At 40.3% G+C, this 26,804-nt stretch overlaps 1 protein-coding gene across 1 annotated transcript; it reads left to right on the top strand.

Moving 5' to 3' along the window:
* The first annotated feature begins 1,441 nt into the window (after nt 1-1,441).
* On the top strand, nt 1,442-26,415 carry gcsha (glycine cleavage system protein H (aminomethyl carrier), a). Its single transcript, XM_060922835.1, has 5 exons — nt 1,442-1,601; nt 19,457-19,536; nt 20,390-20,453; nt 23,396-23,527; nt 25,885-26,415. Exons 1-5 carry the CDS (start codon nt 1,451-1,453, stop codon nt 25,980-25,982), a joined length of 525 nt encoding a protein of 174 aa, XP_060778818.1. The 5' UTR covers nt 1,442-1,450; the 3' UTR covers nt 25,983-26,415.
* Nucleotides 26,416-26,804: the final 389 nt, after the last annotated feature.

The following is a 26,804-nucleotide window of genomic DNA, read 5'->3' as shown; positions in this document are numbered from 1 at the left end:
ACTCCAAGATGCTCTTTTTATACCTAGTCATGTTAATGACCTATTGCCAATTGACCTAATGAGTTGCAATTTGGTCCTCCAGCTGTTCCTTTTTTGTACCTTTAACTTTTCCAGCCTCTTATTGCCCCTGTCCCAACTTTTTTGAGATGTGTTGCTGTCATGAAATTTCAAATGAGCCAATATTTGGCATGAAATTTCAAAATGTCTCACTTTCGACATTTGATATGTTGTCTATGTTCTATTGCGAATACAATATCAGTTTTTGAGATTTGTAAATTATTGCATTCCATTTTTATTTACAATTTGTACTTTGTCCCAACTTTTTTGGAATCGGGGTTGTATATGATATCAATGGTTAAAGTAAAGTCCTTGTCAATGTGTTGTTTAATAAAGACTGCAAAAAAAAAAATCCAGAAGACCTTAGTGTAATTACAATTCCAAAATAAATGATCAATTGTTTCAGCGTGAGAGGAACAGAAAGAGCAGTCAGGAGAGATGTTAGGGGAAAACTTAGACATCCTATAGTTACAAGGGTAACATTTATGTACAATCTGAAGTGAAATTTCAGCAACTTTGTTTGTGATCATAAATTTTCTAAGTGACCAAAATCTTGACCAATCAATATTTTCAAAATGATTATTCCAATAACTAACACACGCAGGGGTGGAGATACTAGGTTTAAGCAGGATAGATCTAATTTTCTTGTTAGTAAACTCACTGCTAATAAAAAGATTACCATCTATACAAAGAGAAGAGGGATTCAGGTCTGGAGGAGACTGAGAAGGACCTTTAGGACAGGAATCAAGTAGAAACCTGACACCAGATTTCTAGCTCAAACTTTTTTTTTAAAATTTATTTTTATTGTCAGATAGCATTGCATACATTTTGTATAAAAAACATATATAACAGTCTGCCAGGTGTTATGGCATGGAAATAATAGTAAAAAAAACAAACAAAAACAAATAAACAGAAACAGGAAAATAAATAAATTTACATGAATGCATTGTACAGCACAAAAAGGGAATAAGACTTCACAGCTTTCTTATTAAGAGAGCAAGACATGGACGCTATATAATGATTTACATAAATGGAGAATTCAATAAAGGTTGGCTTTACATTTTGAAATTTTGACTTGTGTATATAATGTTTGGCTAAAATGATAATGAGGTTAATTAAGTAAAACTCAGAAGTGGCATTCCTGTCTTGAGTAACAAAACCAAAGAGTACATTTTCCCACTTCAAAGCAAAATCAGGGTAGACAGAATCTATAATATATCTTGATAGTTTAGACCAAAATGTCTTTGTATGAGAGCATGACCAAAATAAGTGTACAAGTGTTTCTCTGTGATCCCTACATTTCTAGCTCAAACTAAAGACTAATGCGTCATCGGCAGTGACGTTTACAAAGCGCGCCGCGAGCGGGCCACTGATTTTGACGTCACTGAGGAAGATGGCGGCATCCTTTCTGTTGAGACGTGTTTCTACAAACTTAACTTATGCATTGCCCCGAGTTTTGCATAGAAATGTTTTCTCTTCTGCGGAACTGTTGGAGAAAAGATGTTTTAAGAGAAACCTGTCACTGACTCCTCGCTTTTATTCAGGTATTCGCTCATTTAGTCTGGGTTGGTGTGTGTCCACAGAAACTTGTAGGACAGTTGATATAAACCGGTCTGATACTAGTCCAGCTAGGGATTGTTTTACAATCAGGGTACGCAAGCTAAAAATCACATTTAACACTTATTGTCTTCAATATCAAAAGGCTTGACTAAATAAACCTGGTTGTTTATTGTAGCCCTGTGATAGCTCTATTTACCATGCAAAAAATGTGGTGATAACGTTATTTTTGGTGAATGTATGGCAATATTTAGCAAAAATTACTCGTGTCATTTAGAAAAAGTGCTTTTTTTGACCACAGGTAGCTCCAAAAGGGATGCACTTAAATCATTCTTTATACCATAAAACAAATATTTGGTTCCATATCGTTGGAAACATAGTTAAGTTTTAATGTTGAATGCCAGTAAGTTTTCAGACTAGTATGTAATTGTGTCAAAAAAAGTCCTTTCCGAGTCAGCTAATTTTTCAATATAAAATAACATATCTAAAATGATTATTTTCATCCTAAAATGTGGTCAAGATATTGGGACATAAATATTAGAGACAACTAACACAAAGCTTACAGCCTTGCACTACCGTTCAAAAGTTTGGGGTCACTTTGAAATGTCCTTATTTTTGAAAGAAAAGCACTGTTCTTTTCAATGAAGATCACTTTAAACTAATCAGAAATACACTCTATACATTGCTAATGTGGTAAATGACTATTCTAGCTGCAAATGTCTGGTTTTTGGTGCAATATCTCCATAGGTGTATGGAGCACTTGCATGTGACGTCACAGCCGATCCAGATTGTGACAGACGCCATCTTGTCGGTCAAACGCCATATTCCGCCTTCTACTTCTGCTTTTACTTCTACCTTTTCTTCTGGAAAACCCTACTATACACAATTCTACTACAACGACTGCGGCTACAAGCTCTCCCTACCTGCGCACGTTTTTTATGTTTTTTGTGTGTATTTTTGCGTGTTGTTCGTCTGTACCGGACTTCAATATCCACTACAACCGTATGGACTTACTGGACATTGGTTTCCAGCAGAAAATGACGGTTTGTAGCGATTTCCATCGCATGCACAACATTCCGGACGAGAAAAAAAACACATTCCGGGCGAGACCAGCGGGGTCTCCATGGATTGTTATCGGAAGCAAAGCGAAGGAGGCAGCGCCGGGAGCGGAAGCAAAAGCGAGGCTGCAGGCAGAGCCGGCCTGTTGACTAAGCTCAGAAAACAGCCACTCAAACCTCCACTGCTAAGCCTCTACCTCTCCAACGCCAGATCCATGTAAACAAGACGGACGATTTGGAATTACAGCTGGAATTACCTTATTCTATTCTATAATCGGCTGGTCAGTGCATCTAGTATCAGTACTAGTAATACTTAAGTGACTTACCCATCCAATGAGGATTCTTGTTTACAAGATGCCACATCTGAGTCGCTGACAAATCCTGAATTTCTGTAAAGATAACTGTCCAGAGATTTATAAGCGCGCAGTGCTTCACCACTGAACAGCGAGGGAAAGTTAATGAGGTAATTATACACGTCCGGGTATTCCACCTCTGGCAGTTCCATATCCACTGACACGGTCGTGAAAACTCCGTCCGGAAAGCCATAAGGGTCACTAATCTGTAGATCGTTTATTTTAGACATGTATCTAGTTATCTGTTCATTAGAAAAATGAGCTGTGTAGTCCGTCGGTTGAAATTGATCCATTCTGTACACGAGTGCAGCAGTATTCAGCGGTGTTTTTGACCGACAAGATGGCGGTTGTGTACTTTCCGGTCACGTGACTCCAAGATCTCTATAGAGGCCCATTTCCAGCAACTATCACTCCAGTGTTCCAATGGTACAATGTGTTTGCTCATTGCCTCAGAAGGCTAATGGATGATTGGAAAACCCTTGTACAATCATGTTAGCACAGCTGAAAACAGTTTAGCTCTTTAGAGAAGCTATAAAACTGACCTTCGTTTGAGCAGATTGAGTTTCTGGAGCATCACATTTGTGGGGTCGATTAAATGCTCAAAATGGCCAGAAAAATGTCTTGACTATATTTTCTATTCATTTTACAACTTATGGTGGTAAATAAAAGTGTGACTTTTCATGGAAAACACAAAATTGTCTGGGTGACCCCAAACTTTTGAACGGTAGTGTATATTTAAAAGCACTATGGAAGTAGCGGATTCTGAATTGTCAAAAAAGTCCTCTCCGAGAATCACTTCATTTGTTTCTCCCAGCCCTGCTTAAAGCTACACTTAATCTTCTTTATCTTATAGCAGATTACACAAAACTGCCATACACATGTCAAAAAATTACCTGAAATCTGTTCTTTAACTTGTCCTTCACTTAAAAACTGGTACAAGAACCAGTTTGAATCAATTTGAATTTTGGACCCCTGTGACACAAACTTTGTACCCTGATTGTAAAACAACCCCTAGTGAAGTTAAATCACATGCACGACTGGTTCTGTTGGCTGGAGCTGTACTCGGTTTAGTTCGTTGTATTTATTAACTGCTGGTTAACGTGTTACTGGCAGCACTTCAGAGTGAATATCACTACGTTCAGACTGCAACCTGAAACGACCCATATCCGATTTGTTGTGAAATCCGATTTTTTTGTTAGGCCGTTCACATTACCAATTATATGAGACTTGTATGCGATCTCCAATATGAACGGAAAACGACCCAAAAGTGTCCCGCATGCGCAAATTGACACGTAATAAGCACATCTACGTAATACGTTAAAAAAAAAAAAGCGCACTCTTCAAGTTTGCAAGTAAAGCATGGAGATGAGGCGAGACCTGGCGATGTGGTTTTTGTGGCGGCGGCGGAACTCACACAATAATCTGATTAATGTGGGCAGCAGACTAATGAGACCGAAGGTGTCAAATTACTGGAAATTTCCAGAACAATCTTATAATCTTGTAATACAGGATGGTTTAAGTTATAAATTAGTTATAGAAACTGTTTTATTTAATCAGGCTAACAGATCAACATCCCAGGTCCCTACCAAATCCACCATTAGCTTGATCAATTCTATAAAAGTCTATTTAAATTCTGAAAACTGTACAAATGTTGTTTTCCACCAAAGAGGCGGGATTAGCCAACGCAGAATAGTGACGTTTGTCTCTTGTTGATGACGTGTAGGTCGCATGAATGCGACCTGTCTGGTCAGACTGCAGTCGCTTGTGAAAATAATGGATATGCATCGGAATTAGGACCACATATCCAAGCGGCCTGGGTCGCATGTGAAAAAAATCGGATCTGTGGCGTTCAAATTGTCAATAACAAATCGGATGCAGGTCGCATATGGGCAAAAAAATCGGATATGGGTCGTTTCAGGGTGCAGTCTGAACGTAGTCTTTATGAGGCGTAGGAACTTTATATATAGAATCGGAATGGGAACCATGTTTATTGGCCAAGTTTGTTGACGCACAAGGAATTTGGTTCAGGCTGTTGGTGGCTCTCTAGCAATATGTAATATAAGAAGAATTATATGGACAATATAGACATTCAGTCTACAATAACTGTTATATACAATATACAGGGGTGGCACAGTGGTGTAGTAGTTAGCACTGTCACCTCACAGCAAGAAGGTTCTGGGTTCCAACAGGGGCCTTTCTGTGTTCTGAGCAAGAAAGTGTTAGAGGTGTTAATATTTCATCTCATCTCATTATCTCTAGCCGCTTTATCCTGTTCTACAGGGTCGCAGGCAAGCTGGAGCCTATCCCAGCTGACTATGGGCGAAAGGCGGGGTACACCCTGGACAAGTCGCCAGGTCATCACAGGGCTGACACATAGACACAGCCAACCATTCACACTCACATTCACACCTACGGTCAATTTAGAGTCACCAGTTAACCTAACCTGCATGTCTTTGGACTGTGGGGGAAACCGGAGCACCCGGAGGAAACCCACACGGACACGGGGAGAACATGCAAACTCCGCACAGAAAGGCCCTCGCCGGCCACGGGGCTCGAACCCGGACCTTCTTGCTGTGAGGCGACAGCGCTAACCACTACACCACCGTGCCGCCCACACCTGAGATTATACAGAATATTGGGCCTTATTCATCTTTTGTTCGATCCAGTCTGAGAAACCTAGGGGTGACTTTTGATAAGTCCTTGTCTTTTGAAACACATATCAAACAGTTAACCAAATCATGTTTTTTTTCATCTGCGTAACATTAGTAAACTGAGATCTATGGTGTCTTAGGGTGTATTCAGACCAGGATAGTTCGATAGTTCACTTGCTTTGGTCCGAACCAAATGTTTTTTTTATTTTTTTTCATTTTGGTGCGGTTCACTTTCACACTGTACATTTTAGTAAGCGGACCAAAATCTGTCAACAACGCCACGCGCCCTGAGGTCGTTCAGCTATTGGTCAGAGACGACACGCGCACAAGGCGTTAAGTTCAAAAGTAGTCATGGAGGATAGCGCTGATGAGCGCACATCATGTTGTGACAGTTCTGGCTCTTCACGCAAGTCGCTAGTACTGCCACTTTTTGAAAGAATGTCCCTGATTTTAATGTAGGTCTGACGGAGTTTCTTCACTTTTAGCCGACATTGTTCTGGGGAGCGCGTGAACCCCTTCTTCATTTTCTCACTGAATACAGCAAACACGTCGGCATTTTTGTGTGTTCTCTCCAAAAGCTCAGATATGTGGACATCTGCCCATATATCCACAAGGGTGCGCGTTTCTTCCTCGGCCCACGTTTGCCCCCTACTCATTTTTTGTACTCTGTAGTCTAGCCTACCACTGGTCTGAATGACTGAACGACTGTTGTAAGGTTCCCTTGACAACCGAAACAGTGTTTGCGCTTTGCGGTGGAGTGTCAAGACTCTGTTTCCGATAATGCTCGACAAACGACGGAAGCTCCCGAGGTACAAAAAAGCAAAACTGTCGGATTAGGTCCGGTCTGCTTTCACACCTCCAAAAGGTCCGCACCAGGGTTCCTTTGGTCCGGACCGAATCCGACCTTGCAGCTCGGTCTCAGTCCGCTTGTTTGGTCCGGACCAGAGTTCGGTGGTTTGTATTCAGACCAACCCAAAAGGTCCGGACCAAGGGAAATTTGGGTCATTTGGTCCGGACCAAACAACGTAGGTGTGAATACGCCCTTACACAGAGTTAGAGATGCTTCTTCATGCTTTCATCTCTTCCCGCATTGATTATTGTAACGCTCTTTTCTCTTCCCTTAACAAATCTGTCCTCTCTCGCTTACAGTCCATTCAAAAGGCTGCTGCTAGGCTACTTACTAAATCAAGCAGATATTCCCACATTACTCCCATTCTCAGCTCCCTTCACTGGCTTCCTGTACAGGACAGGATTCCGTTTAAAATTCTCACCATCACCTATAGAACACTACATGGCCAGGCCCCTGCCTATTTAGCAGACTTAATTCACCCCCACATACTGGCACGCTCTCTCAGGTCTGACAATCAAAACCTTCTGTCTGTCCCATGTACTCGTCTAAAAACCCGTGGTGACTGTGCGTTTGAGACAGTTGCCCCTAAATTGTGGAATGCCCTACCTATTCATCTCAGGTTTTCTGTCTCTGTAGACTGTTTTAAAAGGCAGCTAAAGACACATTTCTTTAAACTAGCTTTTGGTTAACATTGTATACCTATTTGTACATTATCTGTTATGTTACTGTGTTTTAGCCTTTTAATTATTCTGTTATTGTGAAGCACTTTGTGACTGTTTTGTCTGGGAAAAGCGCTATATAAATACATTTTACTTTACTTACACCACCGTTCAAAAGTTTGGGGTCACCCAGACAATTTTGTGTTTTCCATGAAAAGTCACACTCTTATTTACCGCCATAAGTTGTAAAATGAATAGAAAATATAGTCAAGACGTTTTTCTGGCCATTTTGAGCATTTAATCGATCCCACAAATGTGATGCTCCAGAAACTCAGGCCCTGTCCACACGGCAACGGATTCAGGTGACTCCGATACAATTGCTTATCGTTTAGGCCTGGCGTCCACACGGCACCGGCGTTTTGGGTGCCCAAAACGCAATCTTTTTGAGAACGGGTTCCAGAGTGGAAAGATCTGGCAACGTTGCCGTTGTGAAGTCGTCTGGATGAGTAGAACGGATTTGTTTACGATGACGTCACAACCACATGACTGTGAGTGCTTCACGCCAGGTAGAAGTGTAACAAACTCGATGCGAGGTGTCAACAAATCCTATAACTTGGTTCATGAAATGCGCTTACAAAATATTTTCACTGTGAATATTTATTGTGTAATGGTGCAAAGTGAGAGAGAGAGAGAGAGAGAGACTCTGCCCTTAGGGCAGAGTCAATCCCGCTAACAAAAATAGGGAAAAAAAGGAGCGATCTCACCTCTTCAGATGTTGGTTTAAGTCCTACAATACATTCCTTAAAAAGGGCGTAGAAGAGCAAATTAATCCATCAACATGTAGCATTCAATTTATTCCGGACCATTAAAGATGCCGCCTTCCGCGTAGAATCATACGTCATCCTCGCCGCCATATTGGATAGGTCAAAGCGGAGAATAAAGATTAGCTGCGTTTAACTGTACCAACAGGTTTGCCGTCCAAACGAGATCACATGGGATTACCTTTCACAGGTGAGACTGGAAAAATACTTTTCATTGTATTTGGTCATTATAATGTAATTTTACGAACAGATTTTCCTGACTTTGTGGCTAATATGAAGTCTCGCGCATAAGTTTACGCGCATGCGTCCTTACTACTTCTATTGTTCTGGTGTCTCCGAAGGGACCGTCTTACAGCGCCCCTAGAGGTGTGGCATGTGTATTGCATCGTTTTCAGCAAGCGTTGCGTTGCCATATGGACCTGATATTTTACTGATCGTTGCCCATTTGGACGCGATATATTTTTAAATAACATCTCGTTGCCGTTGTCGTGTGGATGTAGCCTCAATCTGCTCAAAGGAAGGTCAGTTTTATAGCTTCTCTAAAGAGCTAAACTGTTTTCAGCTGTGCTAACATGATTGTACAAGGGTTTTCTAATCATCCATTAGCCTTCTGAGGCAATGAGCAAACACATTGTACCATTAGAACACTGGAGTGAGAGTTGCTGGAAATGGGCCTCTATACACCTATGGAGATATTGCACCAAAAACCAGACATTTGCAGCTAGAATAGTCATTTACCACATTAGCAATGTATAGAGTGGATTTCTGATTAGTTTAAAGTGATCTTCATTGAAAAGAACAGTGCTTTTCTTTCAAAAATAAGGACATTTCAAAGTGACCCCAAACTTTTGAACGGTAGTGTACTTACTGAGTTTGCATGTTCTCGTCATGTCTGTGTGGGTTTCCTCCAGATGCTCCAGTTTCCCCCACAGTCCAAAGACATGCAGGTTAGGTTAACTGGAGGTTCTAAATTGACCGTAGGTGTGAATCTGAATGGTTGTGTGTCAGCCCTGCGATGACCTGGTGTCCAGGGTGTACCCCAACTCTCACCCATAGTCAGCTGGGATAGGCTCCAGCTTGTCCATGACCCTGCACAGGAAAAGCGGTTATGGAGATGCATAATATACAATACCTGTATTATAAAATATCTAGCTATAATACATTATGCATAAAAATATCTAGATCAATAAAGCTATTCCACAAAATCGAGTCGTACATGAGCTGATAGCCGACGAGGCGCATAGCACCAAGTTGTCTATAAGCCATGTACGATGAGACTGACTGGAATAACTGTCTTATTCTATCCACATTCACTGGATTTTTGAGAATCGGAGCATTTTTATTTTTTGCAAATTCGATAAATGAAAACTTTTTATACAAAACGTCCGACAAAATCATTTCCGCTTAGAATGTAAACAAACCGGCGAAATGACAGGAGTAATTTGTGAAAAATGCTATAATGTTAATTCTTGAAAAATTAAAAAAAAAGACACGTTCTTACCATCAAATACTTTTATTCCATATTTTGTTGTTCTTTTTTTTGTATTTTGGGGGGTTTTGTTTTTGAGTAGAGTTTTTATTTCGTTCTCGGTTGGTTCAGCAACATGCTCCGTCGTTTTGTTTTTCTCTACTCATGGTACATGAGCCGATATCCTAGTAGTAGAGTAGTGTTATTGCTCATATCCAGTGAATAATATAGAGTATACATTATAAATATGAATGCTGGGCGGTATGGTGGTGTAGTGGTTAGCACTGTCACCTCACAGAAGAAGAAGGTTCCAGGTTCAAGCCTCATGGCCGACAGGGGCCCTTTCTGTGTGGAGTTTGCATGTTCTCCCCATGTCCGTGTGGGTTTCCTCCGGGTGCTCTGGCTTTTCCCACAGACCAAAGACATGCAGGTTAGGTAAAATATGCAGCCACTGGGGTTGCACAAGCCCAGGAATTTCTGGAGTTATGATGTTGAAGTCTATCAACAGGATTCTTGCATTGGTCTCTGGGCAGTCAAGATATTGCAGTTACCATCATACTTATATGTGCATACACACTCAGTGCGTTTACATGCACATCCAAATCAAGCTGCTGTCGGTAATCGAGCTAAGGGTCCCAGCAGGGGTGCCAGAGAAATCCAATCCTACATGCACACAAGGAAATCGAGCTATTGTGTGAGGTACATTGTGCACCCGAGCCACAGGTGGCGCTACACGCCCCATCGTGTTGGTACACTTCCGGTTGTCGTCATGAAGAAGAGCTATTCAAGAGTATAAACAAAGTTATCAGCAGTGTTGCCAGATACTGCTGACGTTTTCCAGCCCAAAACATGTTAAAATCCGCCAAAATGCACTTAAAACCGCCCAATCTGGCAACACTGGTTATCAGTTCCGTGTTCACAAGTTCCGTGCTCAAGCTGTTAGGCTTGCTCTAACAGACTGTATGGCTACAAACTGTCCTGCGCAGACCACTGTTTTGTAAGACAACTTATTTTGCACAATTGTATATTTTTCTAAAGTCCATTTTTTTGCTTACAAAAAATATTTTTCTAAAGTCCATTTTTTGCTTACAATTTAACTTATGTCTTAATAAAAAACACACAAAAAGTTCATTTGTTTTTTTATTTACATTCTTCAGATGTTGGAGATATATATATATATATATATATATATATATATATATATATATATATATATATACACACACACACACACAAATACAGTGACTTGTTTATGTACACAAGTCACAGCTATGCAACAGCTGTACAGATGTATTTGGTGATACAGTAACTGAGCTAAATTTTACCAGTGCAAACAATGCCACAAAAAGAAAAGATTCATGCCGTTGTCATGATTCGTTGTCATGCCGACCGAGGCTGTTGCGTTTCCCGCTTGTGGTCTCGTCACTTCCGGAAGGGGCAGCGCTGAAGTAAGTAGCTCTACTACGTAGCTCGATAGGGTTTACATGCACTAAGTAGCTCGGCTACAATCGCATAATCTAGGTCGCGTAGCTCGATTACGAGAAATCCAGTTCGGTTCGATTTCAGCCGAGCTAAGGTGTTTCCATGGCATTCAGAACTTCGATTTCAGTCGAGCAACGGCAGAAATTCGATTTTCTCTATGTGCATGTAAACGCACTGACTGTGTGTGTGTGTGTATGTCTGTGACTTCTACATTATTAAGACGGTACAAAAACATTCTAGATTTCCAAACATTCATTTTCCAGCACAGAAAAAAAAAATGTTTGTATGTAAAGCAGCATGTTGCATAAAAGCTCACTTTTAGGCAAATGAAGGCTGCTGGGTTTTGCTGAAAAAAATGAGAAGCAGGTGTGACGGCCAAAGGCTCCAGAACTGTGGAACTGGTTCTGCAAGACACTCAGTAAAACGAACGGCTCGTTTCCTTATAAAACTACACAGTAGTGTTGTAGTCAAGATCACCTAAACTGAGAGCAAGTCATGACCAAGATCAGAGTGTATCGAGAACAAGACAAGACCAAGACTTTGAGGGGTTGAGATCAAGTCAAGGGCAAGACCGGGTCAAGATCAGGACCAGACGGGTGTGTGTGAAGGGAGTGGGGAAGGGGTGATGGCTGTTAACAGGAAGAAAAATCTCAAATTAGCAGTGAGTCACGTTATCAGGGATGAGAGTTTTCCGCTTTTCGGCGGATTTCCGCTTTTTCTGAGCGAAAATCGATATTATGCCAAATCCGTTGAGATTTTTTTTTTTCATTGGGGGGGTTGGGGTATGTTCCTTCGTGATACTCAAGCGTACGACGATGTTACGTTTACATTTTCGCCATCTTTAGTCTCGCTAAGTCTCGCGGTAGAATACGTGTTTTCTACAATGTAATTGGCCAAAACATCGCTGGCGAGAGCATGATAGCCAATCATAACAGTTCTTACAGGAGTGTGGGAGAGAACAAAAGCCAATCATAACAGTTCTCACAAAAGTACCCGCATCTGTTCTATTTTATCGAAACTTGCACATGTTCATCGTTGCTGAGCTTCAAAAATACGTTTCTCTTTCGTATCGGCTTTTTTACTCAAAATGCCGAATACAATTGACAAGCGAGACGAAGCGAAGGTACGTGAAATCGATGCTGGTATAAAAAGCAGAGACAAGCTGACAAGCTTTTGTCTTTGGCCAAAAAGCTGAAGAAGTCGTCGAATTGATTAAATGAAAATGAGAAGTGACTGTGAACTATAAATAATTGTATAAAGTGTACATAGACATTATCCCATAAACTTAGCATTCGTTTGATTTAATACATTGAACATGTATATGATGGTCAGTAAATCTGAATTAATGCTGACAGTTTTGAAAACTTAAATATTTCAAAATACTTTCTGAAATCATATGCAACTAATGAGGACATAGGGTGACTGACTTTTTCTCCCTAAGAAATTTTATTTAATATATGAACATTTTGATAATTAATAAAACTTGCATTTAATGTGAATTTAGTTTGTCATTTTTGTTGATCATAAATTATAACCATACCCTTGAATGTAGAATGTGATTTTATTTTGAATTCAAACAATACTCCTATTGATTTGAAACATATTTTCATGTAAATATATAAAAGAGACAACAGATTTTTTTTTATCTACTACAGCTCAGATTGCAGGAAAAGTGGTTTGTAAGGCCTTATTTTTCAAAATTTTCCTGGGGGGGGTATCCCTCCCAGACCCCCAGCTTCGGGCGCCATCTTGTTTTCTGCTTTTTTTGGTGACCACCCACTCTCATCCCTGCGTTATTGGTTGCATTTGAAGCAGGATATTTTACATCCAGTCACCGTAACGATGTTAACAAATAAATCATAATGCACAGGGAATTTAGTGACATGCCCGCATATGTGGTCTTGACCTAGCCTGGGCCCGCCCATCCTAAGCGTGACGCAACACGAGGGCCTGTTGCGAGCCTAGTCTGGCCAGGCAAGCTATCTACAGCTCTTCCAAGCTCCCAAAAAATCGGGAGCCAATCAACTTTGAGCAGGCTTTCGTCTAAACGGGGGAACAGGGGCGCTGCGCCCTCTTACTCTCGGCGTGCGCCCCCTTACCGACTCCGTGAAAACATCCCAGCAACACTACGTGACAATGTGTCTGATCATCAAATACGTTATAATTGCTCCAAAAATATTCCAATCATAGTAGATACACCGCCAGACGGTGCAAAAACAATCCAAATTGGCGTTTTCCAGACTGAGGCGCCATGTTGTTTAGTTGTTTACTTGTCGCGGCTGCTCTTGCGAGATTTGACATGGGTTACATACAAGGTCAGCTGACTTGTTGAGCGAGATTTCTTGAGACTGAATGACCTTTCACCCACCGGCGCGGGAGCTTTTGACAGAAGTAGTTCGCGAGTTGTTTTTGTTGACACCTGGGCATTTAAAGATGTCATCCCGCGGCACGAAGCGGAAGAAAGCCAAAGACTGTCCGGGGCAGAAGATGATTACTTCTTTCTTTTTCAATGTTGACAGACAATTTGTTACAATTTCCCTCTCAGATAGCCTCAGAATGTCCCATTGGAGCATTTTTCAAAGGCTTTGCACGGCGGGGGAGGACAACTGGCACCATCCCCCCGCTTCGCTCCCTCGCCATGATGAGCACCCTCATACTAAATTTTTCTAGAAAAAACCCTGTTGAGCATCTCCAACGGCCCTGGGTAGAGGCGTGTTCAAGGCAGTGACGTAGTAGAACTGCGACCGGAAGCCATAGATTGTTTACAGAATCTATGCCGGAAGCGCTTCATTCACTAGAAACATTACGAACATGGAGCAGCGGCAAGCCTTTGACACAGCGGTAGATGCTGTATTGAAAGCATTCAACGGGAAGTTCTCATTGAAAACGGAGCAAAGAGCAGCCCTGGAGGTATTTATCTTCTTCCTGTTACTCAAACAGTTTCCGTCGCGTCACATACGTCAGAGAAAAGAGTGATGTGATTGGTTTAAGCTTCGTCACAGCCTTTTCTGGCTTCGACCAGTAGCAAACTGAGGCATTTCAGGGAGGCGGGTCAACCACGCGCTTTGGGAAACGGTTGGGCTTAATATCTTTGCCAGACCAATGCTCGCAGAGCTTTGAAGTCGCGTTAGCCAGACTAGTCTTGACCGGTCTTGAAATAAAATCCAGAGTCCTCCATGTCTGAGACTGAGTAAAAGTGTGGTCAATTCCATGACGAAACAAAGACCGGTTTTGAAACCGGTCTCAAGTCCTACAACACTACCTGAGACACTGGGTGTTTTTTTTTTTTTTAAAGCAATGGGTTGTCATGCCAAATATTGTGTTTTTTATTTGTTTACTGCTCTTTATAGTTTTTTTTTTAATGTAGAAACCTTTCATTTCATTATTTCTGAAGGCATCTTTGCGCTATAGCAATTCTCAGATATGTAGCAAATATAATTTTAAGAATGTCTGTCTGTCTTTTGCATTAAATCTCTCTTATATTCTCAGTATTTTGTGGCTACTGCCTCATAGAGGTGAAGCGAGGCAGTAGCCACAGTGTCATCGTGTTGTAAGAATGAGTAACAATAGCGAAACTTCGTAACCAATCAGCACTTATCCTGATCAAGATCGATTACCCGTTCTACTTCTTGATAAACTTCGGAACCAGTCAGAACCAGAAATGAAATAAGAGAAACCTCGTTATAACTTCGTAGTATCGGAAGATAATTGGCAGATAAAAAGCTAAACGAAATTCACCTCGTGGTTCGCCAAGGCTACTGATTCGATATCAAGTAAGTGGTGTTTATTTTATGAAAATTGACCTTTTGATGATTATCACAGCTTTTGTTTGGTCCTTCTGAAAAGTCAAATAAAGGTTTTGTAAGGGTTTTTTTTAAGTTTTTTTTTAGCTTTTTGGGAGATGTCTTGAGAAGCCGATATCAAACTTCCGCTATTCACTTTAATTTATTTTTTATTTTAGTGTCTTTACGCTACACTTGTGAAACAAAACGTGCTCATTAGCCCTAAATAATGCTTCTAAGACAATTCACGAACAAGTGCTTTCTTACTATTTTGAAAATGGATCGAGTTCACAGCACTGCATTTTGACCAAAACACTCCAAGCCCTGATGCTGCTCACAGCTCGGTGATGCTTGCAAGAGATGAGGCGAGTAGAATTAATAACATGTATATATGCTATATTTACTGTATGGACATGGGATCAGAAAACTATTTTATTTATAAGCAGTAGCCACATGTACACACAGGGTACCTATTTTTCCATGTTGTCATTCTGAGTGACTATGAAGAAAGGCAGCACCCTGAACCACAAAAAAAAAGTACCGTAATTCTAATTAGTGCATCACTGCTTAGCCAAAAAAAAAAAAAAGTTTTTTGTTAATAGTCTGCAGCATCGTGTTCGTGTATGCATTTAATAACCACTGTGTATGATAAAGTTATGAAAGTGCAGCAGCAGAGGAAGCAATGTAAGGTGCAACAGTAGCAGATTATACAGCGAAAGGGTTTACTGCAGTTATGAAATCTATCCTGGATTTTTTTTGGAAAGTCGCAGTCGGGCACAAAAGGAATTTGATCTGGTAAAAATAAAACAATGGACGGAAAAGTGTGGTTTTTCTGTATTTTGGAAAAAGTCAAACGTGAAGGTAACTCTCTGATCGGACATTTGATTTACTATGAAACTGGCACCGTAACAGGATTTGGTTCATGATCGAGTACGAGTATACAGTAATATCCTTCCCAGAAGACTGGAGGCTTTCCATTAGGTTTTGGGGCGTGGCTGTGGGGATTTGTGTACTTCTCAGCAACAGGTCATTACTGAGATCAGGCACTGATGTTGGGTGAGGAGGCCTGGGGTCCAATCGGTGTTCTAGTTCATCCCCAAAATGATGAGGCTTGAGGTCAGGACACTCGAGTTCGAACACACCATTTCTTCATAGAGCTCGCTTTGTGCACAGGAGCATTGTCATGCTGGAACTGATTTGGACCTGTTAATTCCAGTGAAGGGAAATCTTAAAGAACCGAAGGCAAATTTTTTATCATCAAAATTATATTCATCGCGTTTTATTAAATATCGGAACGCATTTTTGATCGCTATTTTGTCGCTGCTATAGCAAGTTATGAGTGTTTGAAATATGCTCTGTAATATATCAGTCCATATGTCAAAGCGATGGCCGTAAACGAGATTCGTCAACATCTGTGCGAGACATCGTAGGACGGAAGTCAAACGTACAGCAGAAATCAAAGCGACCGACATCTGCCAATGTCGTCAAAAGACGCGTGCACCCTCTTTTGAATGCTGATGTAATCAAGCCTGAAGTTTTGTTTGTTCTGATAGCAATCAGGAAAGTTTGAAAAAAGTAGGCAGTAATCGTCATTTAAACTCGTTTTTGTGCAATAAAATGGCGGCACTAACACCTGGCTGACACTTCACGTTTTGAAGTCTCGCACAAGTCCCGTGAAGATCGCGCGGATAAGCGACGCCTGCCGTGGACCAAACGAACTAAATTCAACATGGCTAAAAACCGAATAGGCCGATAAGTATAATGTTTAATTGCAATAGTTGCCAATACGAGTCACGATATAAGGTTACTAAAACCGAAAACGTAATTGAATAACACGTTAATTAAGAAATGAAGCAAGTTTAAAAATGACTTCAGTTCTCCTTTAATGCTTCAGCGTACAAAGCCGTTCCAAACAGTTGTGTGCTTCAAACTTTGACCCACATGGGTATAATGGGCAGGTGTCCACATACTTTTAGCATGTCGTCTACATTCCTAAAGACAATCCTGGGTATCTTGTATATTCCGAAAATATGCAAAAGGTTGTTGAGCTCTCTCAACCTTGTTCATAAAATCCTCTATGTCTAAAATAACTGAGAAACTGGTGGCAGAACAACTCATTCAGCACCTAAATAATAGTCTTGTGCTTAACAGCTTGCAGTTTGGGTTTAGAAAACATCACTCAACTGAGACAGCTGTCTGCTTCTTTCTGGAAAATGTTAAATATAAACTTGATGCAGGTGGTGGTGTTGGGGCTGTTTTCCTCGATTTTAGAAAAGCCTTTGATACAGTCAACCATCAGATACTGTTACAAAAGCTCACTCATTTTAACTTTTCTAGTGACCCATCGAAATGGATGGAGTCATACCTAACATCAAGGACACAGTGTGTCAGAGTGCAACACACAACATCAACAACATGTTCAAACCATCTTGGAGTACCACAAGGGTCCATACTAGGCCCACTGTTGTTTAGCCTGTATATTAATGACCTATCAAGTTGCTGTCCTGCATCAGTAACCTGCCAGTTATATGCAGATGACGCAGTGTTGTATGTCCATGCAAAAGACAAAATTGTAGTAGCACAACAGTTAACATCAGTCATGAACAATGTGTGTACATGGTTGCAAAACTCACACCTTCATCTTAATGTGTCAAAGACTGGTCTGTATGCATTTCTCAAAAAGAGTTAGCACTGACCTTGATCCCAGCGTCATGGTGCATGGTGAGAAACTGAACGTTGTTCAAGAATTTAAGTACCTTGGAGTAATAATTGACTCACAACTTGGTTTTAGGCAACATGTGAAGAAAACTATTGCCAAAATAAAATTTAATTTATCTAATTTTAGGTATATTAGGAACAATTTAACAATTGAGTCAGCTAAATTGTATTTTAATGCAATGATTGTCACATATGTCTTACTGTTTAACCAGTTGGGCATCAGCTAATGTCACAACTTTAAAAGCCATTACAACATTATACAAACAAGCACTGAAAATTTTAGACAGAAAACCCAAAACATACCATCACTGTCATATATTGAAAAAACACAAACTATTGGACTGGAATAACTATGTTAAATACAATGACGCTGTTTTAATTTACAAAATCCTTCATGGTTTGGCCCCTCCTCCCCTACAGACATTTATTACGAAAAGCACAAACAGGGCAACCAGAGCCAGTTCCAGGGGTGATTGCTCTGTTCCACTTAGGAAGAGCGCTTTTAGTCAGGCTGTATTCTCATACAGAGCTTCTCACGCCTGGAACACCATTCCTAGCACAATTAGAGAACTACAAACGTTCAACTCCTTTAGTAAACAGGTAAAATTATGGCTATTGGATAATCAACACTCAGTACGTTTACATGCACGTCCAAATCGAGCTACTGTCGGTAATCGAGCAAAGGGTCCCAGCAGGGGTGCCAGAGAAATCCAATCCTACATGCACAAGTGAAATCGGGCTATTGTGCAAGGTGCATTGTGCACCCAAGCCACAAGTGGCGCTACACGCCCCATCTTGTTGGTACACTTCCGGTTGTCGTCATGAAGAAGAGCTATAGTGTTGGCAGATACTGCTGACGTATTCCAGTCCAAAACATGTTCAATTCCGCTAAAATGCACTTAAAACCCCCCAATCTGGCAACACTGGCAGTTCCGTGTTCAAGCTGTTAGGCTTGCTCTAACAGACTGTATGGCTACAAACCGTCCGGCGCAGACCACTGTTTTGTAAGACAACTTATTTTGCACAATAATATTTTTCTAAAGTCCATTTTTTGCTTACAAAAAAATATATATATTTTTTGCTTACAATTTAACTTATGTCTTAATAAACACACAAAAAGTTCAATTGTTTTGTTTTTATTGACATTCTTCAGATGTTGGACATATATTTGTGTGTGTATATACACACACACACAAATACAATGACTTGTTTATGTACACAATTCACAGCTATGCAACAGCTGTACAGATGTATTTGGTGATACAGTAAGTGAGCTAAATTTTAACAGTGCAAACAATGCCACAAAAAGAAAAGATTCATGCCGTTGTCATGCCGACCGAGGCTGTTGTGCTTCCCTTGTGGTCTCGTCACTCGTCACTTCCGGAAGGGGCGGTGCTGAAGTAAGTAGCTCGACTACGTAGCTCAATAGGGTATACATGCACTAAGTAGCTCGGCAGAAATCGCATAATCTAGGTCGTGTAGCTCGATTCCGAGAAATCAAGTTCGGTTCAATTTCAGCCGAATTAAGGTGTATACATGGCATTTTGAACTTCGATTTCAGTCGAGCAACGGCAGAAATTCGATTCTCTCTATGTGCATGTAAACGCACTGACTGTCAACATAACTCTGCATAGTCTGTATTTGCATTTGGTTTTTTTTCTTTTTGTTTGTTTTTAACTAATTTTACATTATTTACTTAATGTGTGCAATATTTTTTATTTATTTATTTTAACAATCTGTGCAATACTTGTTTTTATTTTCTTAGGGACCATCAACCTGTCTAGGGACAAAAGATGGAAATTAGCCTTTTTGCTACAATCTTGTATATTTTGCATTTTTTTTAAATGTTAATAATATATGCTGTCCCTTTGTTAAATAAACTTTCAAACTATCAAAATCTCCCAGGACTTTATAGGTATGTTTTTAAAAAAATTAAACCGTGTGATGTTGGCTAATCCGTATAATAACACCAGGTCCTAATTTTGCGTCTCAATCCTCAGAACTGAAGTACACAGACAAACACGAGTGGGTGCGAGTGGAAAATGGCATCGGCACTGTGGGCATCAGCAACTTCGCTCAGGTGAGTCGGCTAGTCGGTGTTCTTAGAGATTCAGTGCATCTTTAAAATAAGAAAATATTGTTTACAGACGGCGACATCACGTGTCTGATTTTTATATGTAATATCGAAACCAAAGTCAGTTTTATTTAGTGAGATTAGAGTGGAGTCTTATTTTAATATGAAGTTTAAATTCACTTTAAAGTGAATAATGTCTGAAGCGCCCAGAGTCTGTCTGCTGCATGTGCCAAGGTGTGGCACTCTTGTATGAAATTCATTCAGAAATTACGTACGTGTGTGTGTGTGTGTGTGTGTGTGTGTGTGTGTGTGTGTGTGTAAATTAAATTACACGCACACCCATGGTTGATGACTTACCATCTGTGTTCATCATGGAAAAATCCAACAATAGTGGATTGTTGGGTTTTTTTTTTTTGGAAGTTGTCTTTCAACCCGTTCTGACTGTTCTACTGTTGCCGATTACCAAAATGTTGAATGTGCACTGTGTAGCTCTCAATTATATCCCCCCTCCGTCTTCGGATGCTGCAACTCAAGCACCGATCTGTTTCAGTCAGGTGTTTTCTATTAATCTCTCCTTTTTTTTTTTTTTTTTTCCGAGGGTGAAAATACCCAGGGTTATAGCCCTGAGTAAGGCCTTACGACGCCACCGTCTTAGTTAATATGTGGAGAATGATGTTTGAAATCCCCTTTTGGTGCTCTGTAGTGGCCGGAAGTAACCTTTAATTAGGTATTTTTATATGAATGGTTTGGTTTATGGTGTAGCATAAAGCTTGATTAAGGCCTTTCACAGAGATATCGCATCCACAAGTGTCTGGTTTTCATGCTGTTCTTTTTGACTTCTTCTGCTTCGTCCCTCTAGGAGGCTTTGGGTGATGTGGTCTACTGTGAGCTCCCTGATGTTGGCAAAAAGTTCTCCCAGTCAGGTCAGAATCATTAATGAGTGTTTGCTGTTTAGCTATATACACTTGTGTTCAAAATAATAGCAGTCCAACACGACTAACCAGATCAATCACTGTTTTTGGTGGAAATTATATTACTACATGGCAAATAATTTACCAGTAGGTGTAGTAGAGTCATAGAAAACCAACAGACCCAACATTCATGATATGCATGCTCCTGAGTCTGTGTAATCGAATAATTAAGTGAAAGGGGCGTGTTCAAAATAATAGCAGTGTGGAGTTCAGTTACTGAGGTCATTCATTCTGTGAAAAAACACATCAGTCAGGTGGCCCTAATTTAAGGATGAAGCCAGCACATGTTGTACATCCATTTCTCTCTGAAAACATGAGAAACATGGGTCGTTCCAGACATTGTTCAGAAGAACAGCGTGCTTTGATTAAAACGTTGATTGGAGAGGTAAAACGTATACTGTAAAGAAGTGCAGAAAATGATGGGCTGCTCGGCTAAAATGATCTCCAGTGCTTTAAAATGGACAGCAAAACCAGAGAGATGTGGAAGAAAACAGAAGACTACCATTCGAATGGATCGAAGAATAGCCAGAATGGCAAAGACTCAGCCAATGATCAGCTCCAGGGCGATCAAAGACGGTCTGAAGTTACCTGTGAGTACTGCGACAATTAGAAGATGCCTGTGTGAAGCTAATCTATCAGCAAGGAGCTCCCGCAAAGTTCCACTGTTAAAAAGATGTGCTGAAGAGGATACAATTTGCCAAAGAACACATCGACTGGCCTAAAGAGAAATGGAAAAACATTTTGTGGACTGATGAAAGTAAAATTGTTCTTTTTGGGTCCAAGGGCCGCAGACGGTTTTTCAGACGACCCCCAAACACTTAATTCAAGCCACAGTACACTCTGAAGACAGTGAAGCATGGTGGTGCAAGCATCATGATATGGGAATGTTTCTCTTACTATGGTGTTGGGCCCATTTATCGCATACCAGGGACCATGGATCAGTTTGCATATATCAAAATACTTGAGGAGGTCATGTTGCCTTATGCTGAAGAGGAAATGCCCTTGAAATGGGTGTTTCAACAAGACAACGACCCCAAACACACCAGTAAGCGAGCAGCATCAGGGTTCAAGACCAACAAAATGAAAGTTATGGAGTGGCCATCCCAATCCCCGGACCTTAATCCGATAGAAAACTTGTGGGGTGACATCAAAAATGCTGTTTCTGAGGCAAAACCAAGAAATGCAGAGGAATTGTGGAATGTTGTCAAATCATCCTGGGCTGGAATACCTGTTCACAGGTGCCAGAAGTTCTCAGAAACCGTGGTTATACAACTAAATATTAGTTTAGTGATTCACAGGAATACTAAATCCTTAAGATTTTTTCAGTTTATACAGTAAATATTTGGAGTTTGTAATGAAAAATGCAGACACTGCTATTTTTTTGAACAGCCCAATGTTCATTTTTCTTCATTTTCTGTAAAGTAATTAAAATATTCATACATTTTTCTTCATGTTTTGATATAGAATATAATGTGCAGTGTTCCCAATGCATGGAAATAAAAACTATTATAAGGATTTTGAGCTTTACTCACGTTTTTAAACACACTATTTTGAACACAACTGTACATACTCACTAGGGTGCATCAGTTGCCCCCTAAAAATGAAAAGTTCCTCCGATCATGATGCATTTTTGTTTTTATGTTCCTTTTGGTAAGAAAACACACTGGGTGAAATATTTTGACAAAGTTTAATGGTGGCACCAGGAGCTCAAAGTTATGGAAAAAGCTGCTATTTTATCACACAATTTCGATCACTTTTCATGAAACATTATGGCACCTTATAGAGTATACCAAATATCTTCGATACACATTTTTAGTACATATTCTAAATATATTATCAAGCACAGTTTGAGTTTTAGCTGCTCATTGAATCATTGTTCAACTACTTTTAAACAATACAAATGTATTATGAATCACATTAATGCTTCTCAATCCCTCGCAAAGGTTCTTAACATGATCTCTGGCTCACAAGAAATCAATAAACGGAGTCCAACATTGTGATTCAAACCTTACGCGAAAACATAAAATAAGCGTTTTTTGGCAAAAAAAAAAAAAATGAGCCTCATGGTGCCACCATTAGACTTTTGAATATGGTCAAAAAGTTTTACAGGATGTCTTTATTGGTGAAAAGGAACACCCAGACAAAAATGCATCAGATTTTATGAAAGTGAGGGCAACTGATGCACCCTAATACTCACTGGCCACTTTATTAGAAGCTCCCACCTGCTGTTTGATGCAGTTCTCTAATCAGCCAGTCCCTTGACATAAAATCAAGAGCTTCAGTTCATGTTCGCAATGTTCAAACATCAGAACGGTAAAAATAGTGATCTCAAAGTGCGACTGACTTTCTTTCACTACGGCATGGGCGTTGGTTTGAGCCAGATGAGTATTTTTGGTTTGAGTATTTCAGAAACTGCTGATCTCCTCCTGGGGTTTTCGCACACAAGCAACAGTCGCTAGAGTTTACACAGACAGAATGGTGTGAAAAACAAAAAACAGAGTTGAGTGAGCGACAGTTCTGTGGGTGGAATAAACATCTTGTTGGTAAGAGAGGTCAGAGATCAGAAAATGGCCAGATTGGTTTGAGATTTTTTTTTGCCAGGAAGGATATAGTAACTCGTATAATCACTCTACAACTGTGGTGAGCAGAAAAGCATCTCAGCATGCAACAGCAGAAGAACACATTGAGTTCCAGTCCTACAGCCAAGAACAGGGATCTTAGAATCCAGAACAAGTTCCTAGTAAAGTGGCCAATGAGTGTATATATAATCTTTCAGTATTCTTTGGGATTTCTTTTCTAGTAGGAATGAAAGGCATTGATTTTTAAATTGTACTGAAAGTAATTTGTTTTTTCGCAAGTGATTGTACATCCATGCATTGTGTGTGTGTGTGTAGAGGAGTTTGGCACTCTGGAGAGTGTGAAGGCAGTGAGTGAGCTGTACTCTCCTTTAACAGGGGAGGTGACCGATGTTAACCACACTCTCGCTGGCAATCCTGGACTGATCAATCAGTCTTGCTACAAAGATGGTGAGATTCTTCATTCCTGGTCTTTCTTAATAAGTTGGCAGCACACTTCTTAACACACACGGCATAAATAAGGCACAAGACCACGTGGTGGCTGTAGAAAGTATTCTTCCACCAGGGGCAGTGGTGGATCAGTGGTTAAGCCTCCAGGCTGCTGATCAGAAGGTTGAGAGTTCAAACCCCAGCACTGCCAAATTGCCAAAGTCCTTTGACCCTCTCTGCTCCCGGGGCGTTATATCATGATCCCAGCTTCCTAACAAAGAAAAGGAAGTTCACTGTACTTGTACAGTTGCTGTCAGAAGTTTACATACTGTATATGGACATGAATGTCATGGTAGTCTTGGGCTTTCAGTGATTTATTTGAACTGTTTTCTGTAGCAGAATGATAATACAAGAAGAAAGAAAACACACTGTTTATTACACGTACACTTAAGCACAGTGAAATTCCTCCTCTCGTTTAACCCATCTGAAGCAGTGAGAGTGCACACATGCAGTATATGGGGCGCACATACCCAGAGCACTGGGCAGCGATGCTACAGTGCCCAGTTGGGTTAGGTGCCTTGCTCAAGGGCACTTTATGCACTGTAAAGGAAACCCATTCAGACACAGGAGAACATGCAAACTCCACACAGAAAGGCCCCTGCCAGCCACTGGGCTTGAACCCAGAACCTTCTTGTTGTGAGGCGACAGTGCTAACCACTATGCCACCATACATCGTCATAAAATAAACAAGAATTTGAGATTCCTGAAGTCAACACGGTCAAAATTGCACATGTAGTACACCAATATTTGGTTAAATATTAAGTTTACGAAGTTTCACCTTGACCAGACACTTTTGGTAGCCATCAACAAGGTTCTGGCAGAGTTCTGGTTGGATATTTGACCACTCTTCTTGGCAGAATTGGTAGAGTTCGGTTAACCTCAATCTGTTGGTTTCCTGGCGCAGACCTGACTTTTAAGCACAGTTCATAACTTCGTTGTGTGTTTGGGGTCATTGTGCTGTTGGAACACCCAATTATGTCCAAGCTTCTGATGGTTTGAGCATGCTGAAGAGTTCTGTAGTAATCCATTTAGTCCAGTTCCATTGGCTTTGGTTGAGCTTAAACGAGCAGGGGCTTCTTTCTTGGATGGCAGCCTCTGAGTCGATGACAATATAAAACTGTCTTGACTGTAGACAGTGACACTGGTGTTCCAGCAGTTCATGGCAGTCCTGTGACTTGATGTTTCCTGGGTTGTTCCTAGCCATCTGAACCAATTTCTTCTCAGCTGTGGGTGACAGTTTGGGTCTTCTTCCAGCAAAGTGGCTACACCTCCAAATAACCTGTACTTTCCATACAATTGTTTGAACTCACGGTCTTTGAATCGAATCTGCAGTTGTTTAGATATGGCTCCCAGAGACATTCCTGAGTGTGTAAATCTCTGATCCTCTTTCTCAGATCTGCACTGAGCTCATTGGACTTTCCCATTATACTGTGTGTTGGTCAGTCCAATAATGAGCACTGTCCTGCTACTAGCTGTAGTCAATCTTGATCACGAACAGGAAGTTAAGAAGCCTTGGTTGACCTTAGCAAGTTAAGACATTTTGGAACTTTCAGTACCGCTGAATTGATGGTGCTGATTTCAGAAAACCCAAAATGAATTCTTGGATTTTCTATTAAATATGTGATACAATCATTCTGCTACAGAAAAATAACAAGTCAAAGAAATTATTGAAAGCCCAGTATTGTGATTCATGTCCATATTTGGATATTTATCTGACTGCAGCTGTTTGTGTATCAAAATCAGCCTCCAGTGTGCTGACAGTATATGTCTTAAAGGAGAACTGAAATCATTTTTAAACTTGTTTTATTTCTTAATTAACGTGTTATTTAATTACATTTTCGGTTTTAGTAACCTTATATCGTGACTTGTATTGGCAGCTAATTGCAATTAAATATTATACTTATCGGCCTATTCGGTTTTTAGCGAGCGCATCTTTTGACGACGTTGGCAGATGTCAGTCGCTTTGATTTCCGCTGTACGTTTTACATCCGTCCTACGATGTCTCGCACAGGTCTCAACGAATCTCGTTTACGGCCATCGCTTTGACATATGCTCTGTAATATATCAGTCCATATTTCAAACACTCATAACTTGCTATAGCAGTGACAAAATAGCGATCAAAAAATGCATTTGTACATTTAATAAAATGCGATGAATGAATAGAATTTTGAGAATAAAAAATTTGCCTTCAGTTCTCCTTTAAGCATGATGAGGATCACCAGAACACTTCAGATCCCTTTTGGTGACTCTGTATCTGTAAAATGTGTGATTTTTAGCTTGAAATTGTGTTTTGTTTTTTTTTTCCCCACTATGTTCAGGCTGGCTGATAAAAATGACAATATCAATACCGGAAGAAGTGGATGCGCTGATGGATGAAGCAGCGTATGAGAGATACATCAAATCTATAGAGGACTAGTAATGTTCAAGACCCAACCGCATAGATTTGATCTTTGTGTACTCCTTGGGTGAAAATAACAAGATGACAATACAGTCAACTGTGGATCACCTTCTTCTTTATTACTGATTTGTAATAAACGATTAAAGCCCACTGCTTTAGTTTAGATATATAGATATCTATTCCAGGCAATAAAGCCACCAATATAACCAACTGTTTGATCCGGTGGTAATGAATCATTCAGTGCGCTCTCGCCCTACATTCCAGCTTAAAGCTAATAATGTGATAACACAGATATATGATGTGATGTGTATGACGCAGAACCTGCACATTGACTCGATATGTATTAGTTTGGTTTTGGTGACCGGTTTATGGGTACGGTCCTTCCTTGTTTTTGTTTAGAGTCAGCAACTGATTTACAAACACTTATTAAAACACTACTGATTTTCTGAAACTTGTTCTGAATTTTTCCTTAATAACGGCTTTTTTGTTTTCAGTCAGAAGTAACTGATTTTGTTTTCGTTCCTCAAAACAGTAACATTCCATTTCACCATCATTAGCACGCGCACGTTCAAAAAATACAGTGCATTTATTCTATCCACGTTCACTGAATATGAGCAATCGTGTGCTCTGATTGGCTGCTCTACTACTAGGATATCAGCTCATATACCATGAGTAGGGAAAAACAAAATGGTGGAGCGTGTTGCTGAACCAACCGAGGACGAAATAAAAGCTCTATTTGAAAACAAAACCCCAAAAAATACAAAAAAAAAAGGAATAAAAGTATTTGATGGTAAGAATGTATCTTTTTTTTTTTTTTTCCCAAGAATTATTGCATTTTTC

Source organism: Neoarius graeffei, chromosome 6 (assembly GCF_027579695.1).
Source record: "Neoarius graeffei isolate fNeoGra1 chromosome 6, fNeoGra1.pri, whole genome shotgun sequence".
Lineage (NCBI taxonomy): Eukaryota > Metazoa > Chordata > Actinopteri > Siluriformes > Ariidae > Neoarius > Neoarius graeffei.
The sequence above is the reverse complement of the archived record's forward strand: the minus strand, read 5'-3'. Positions and strand labels throughout refer to the sequence as shown.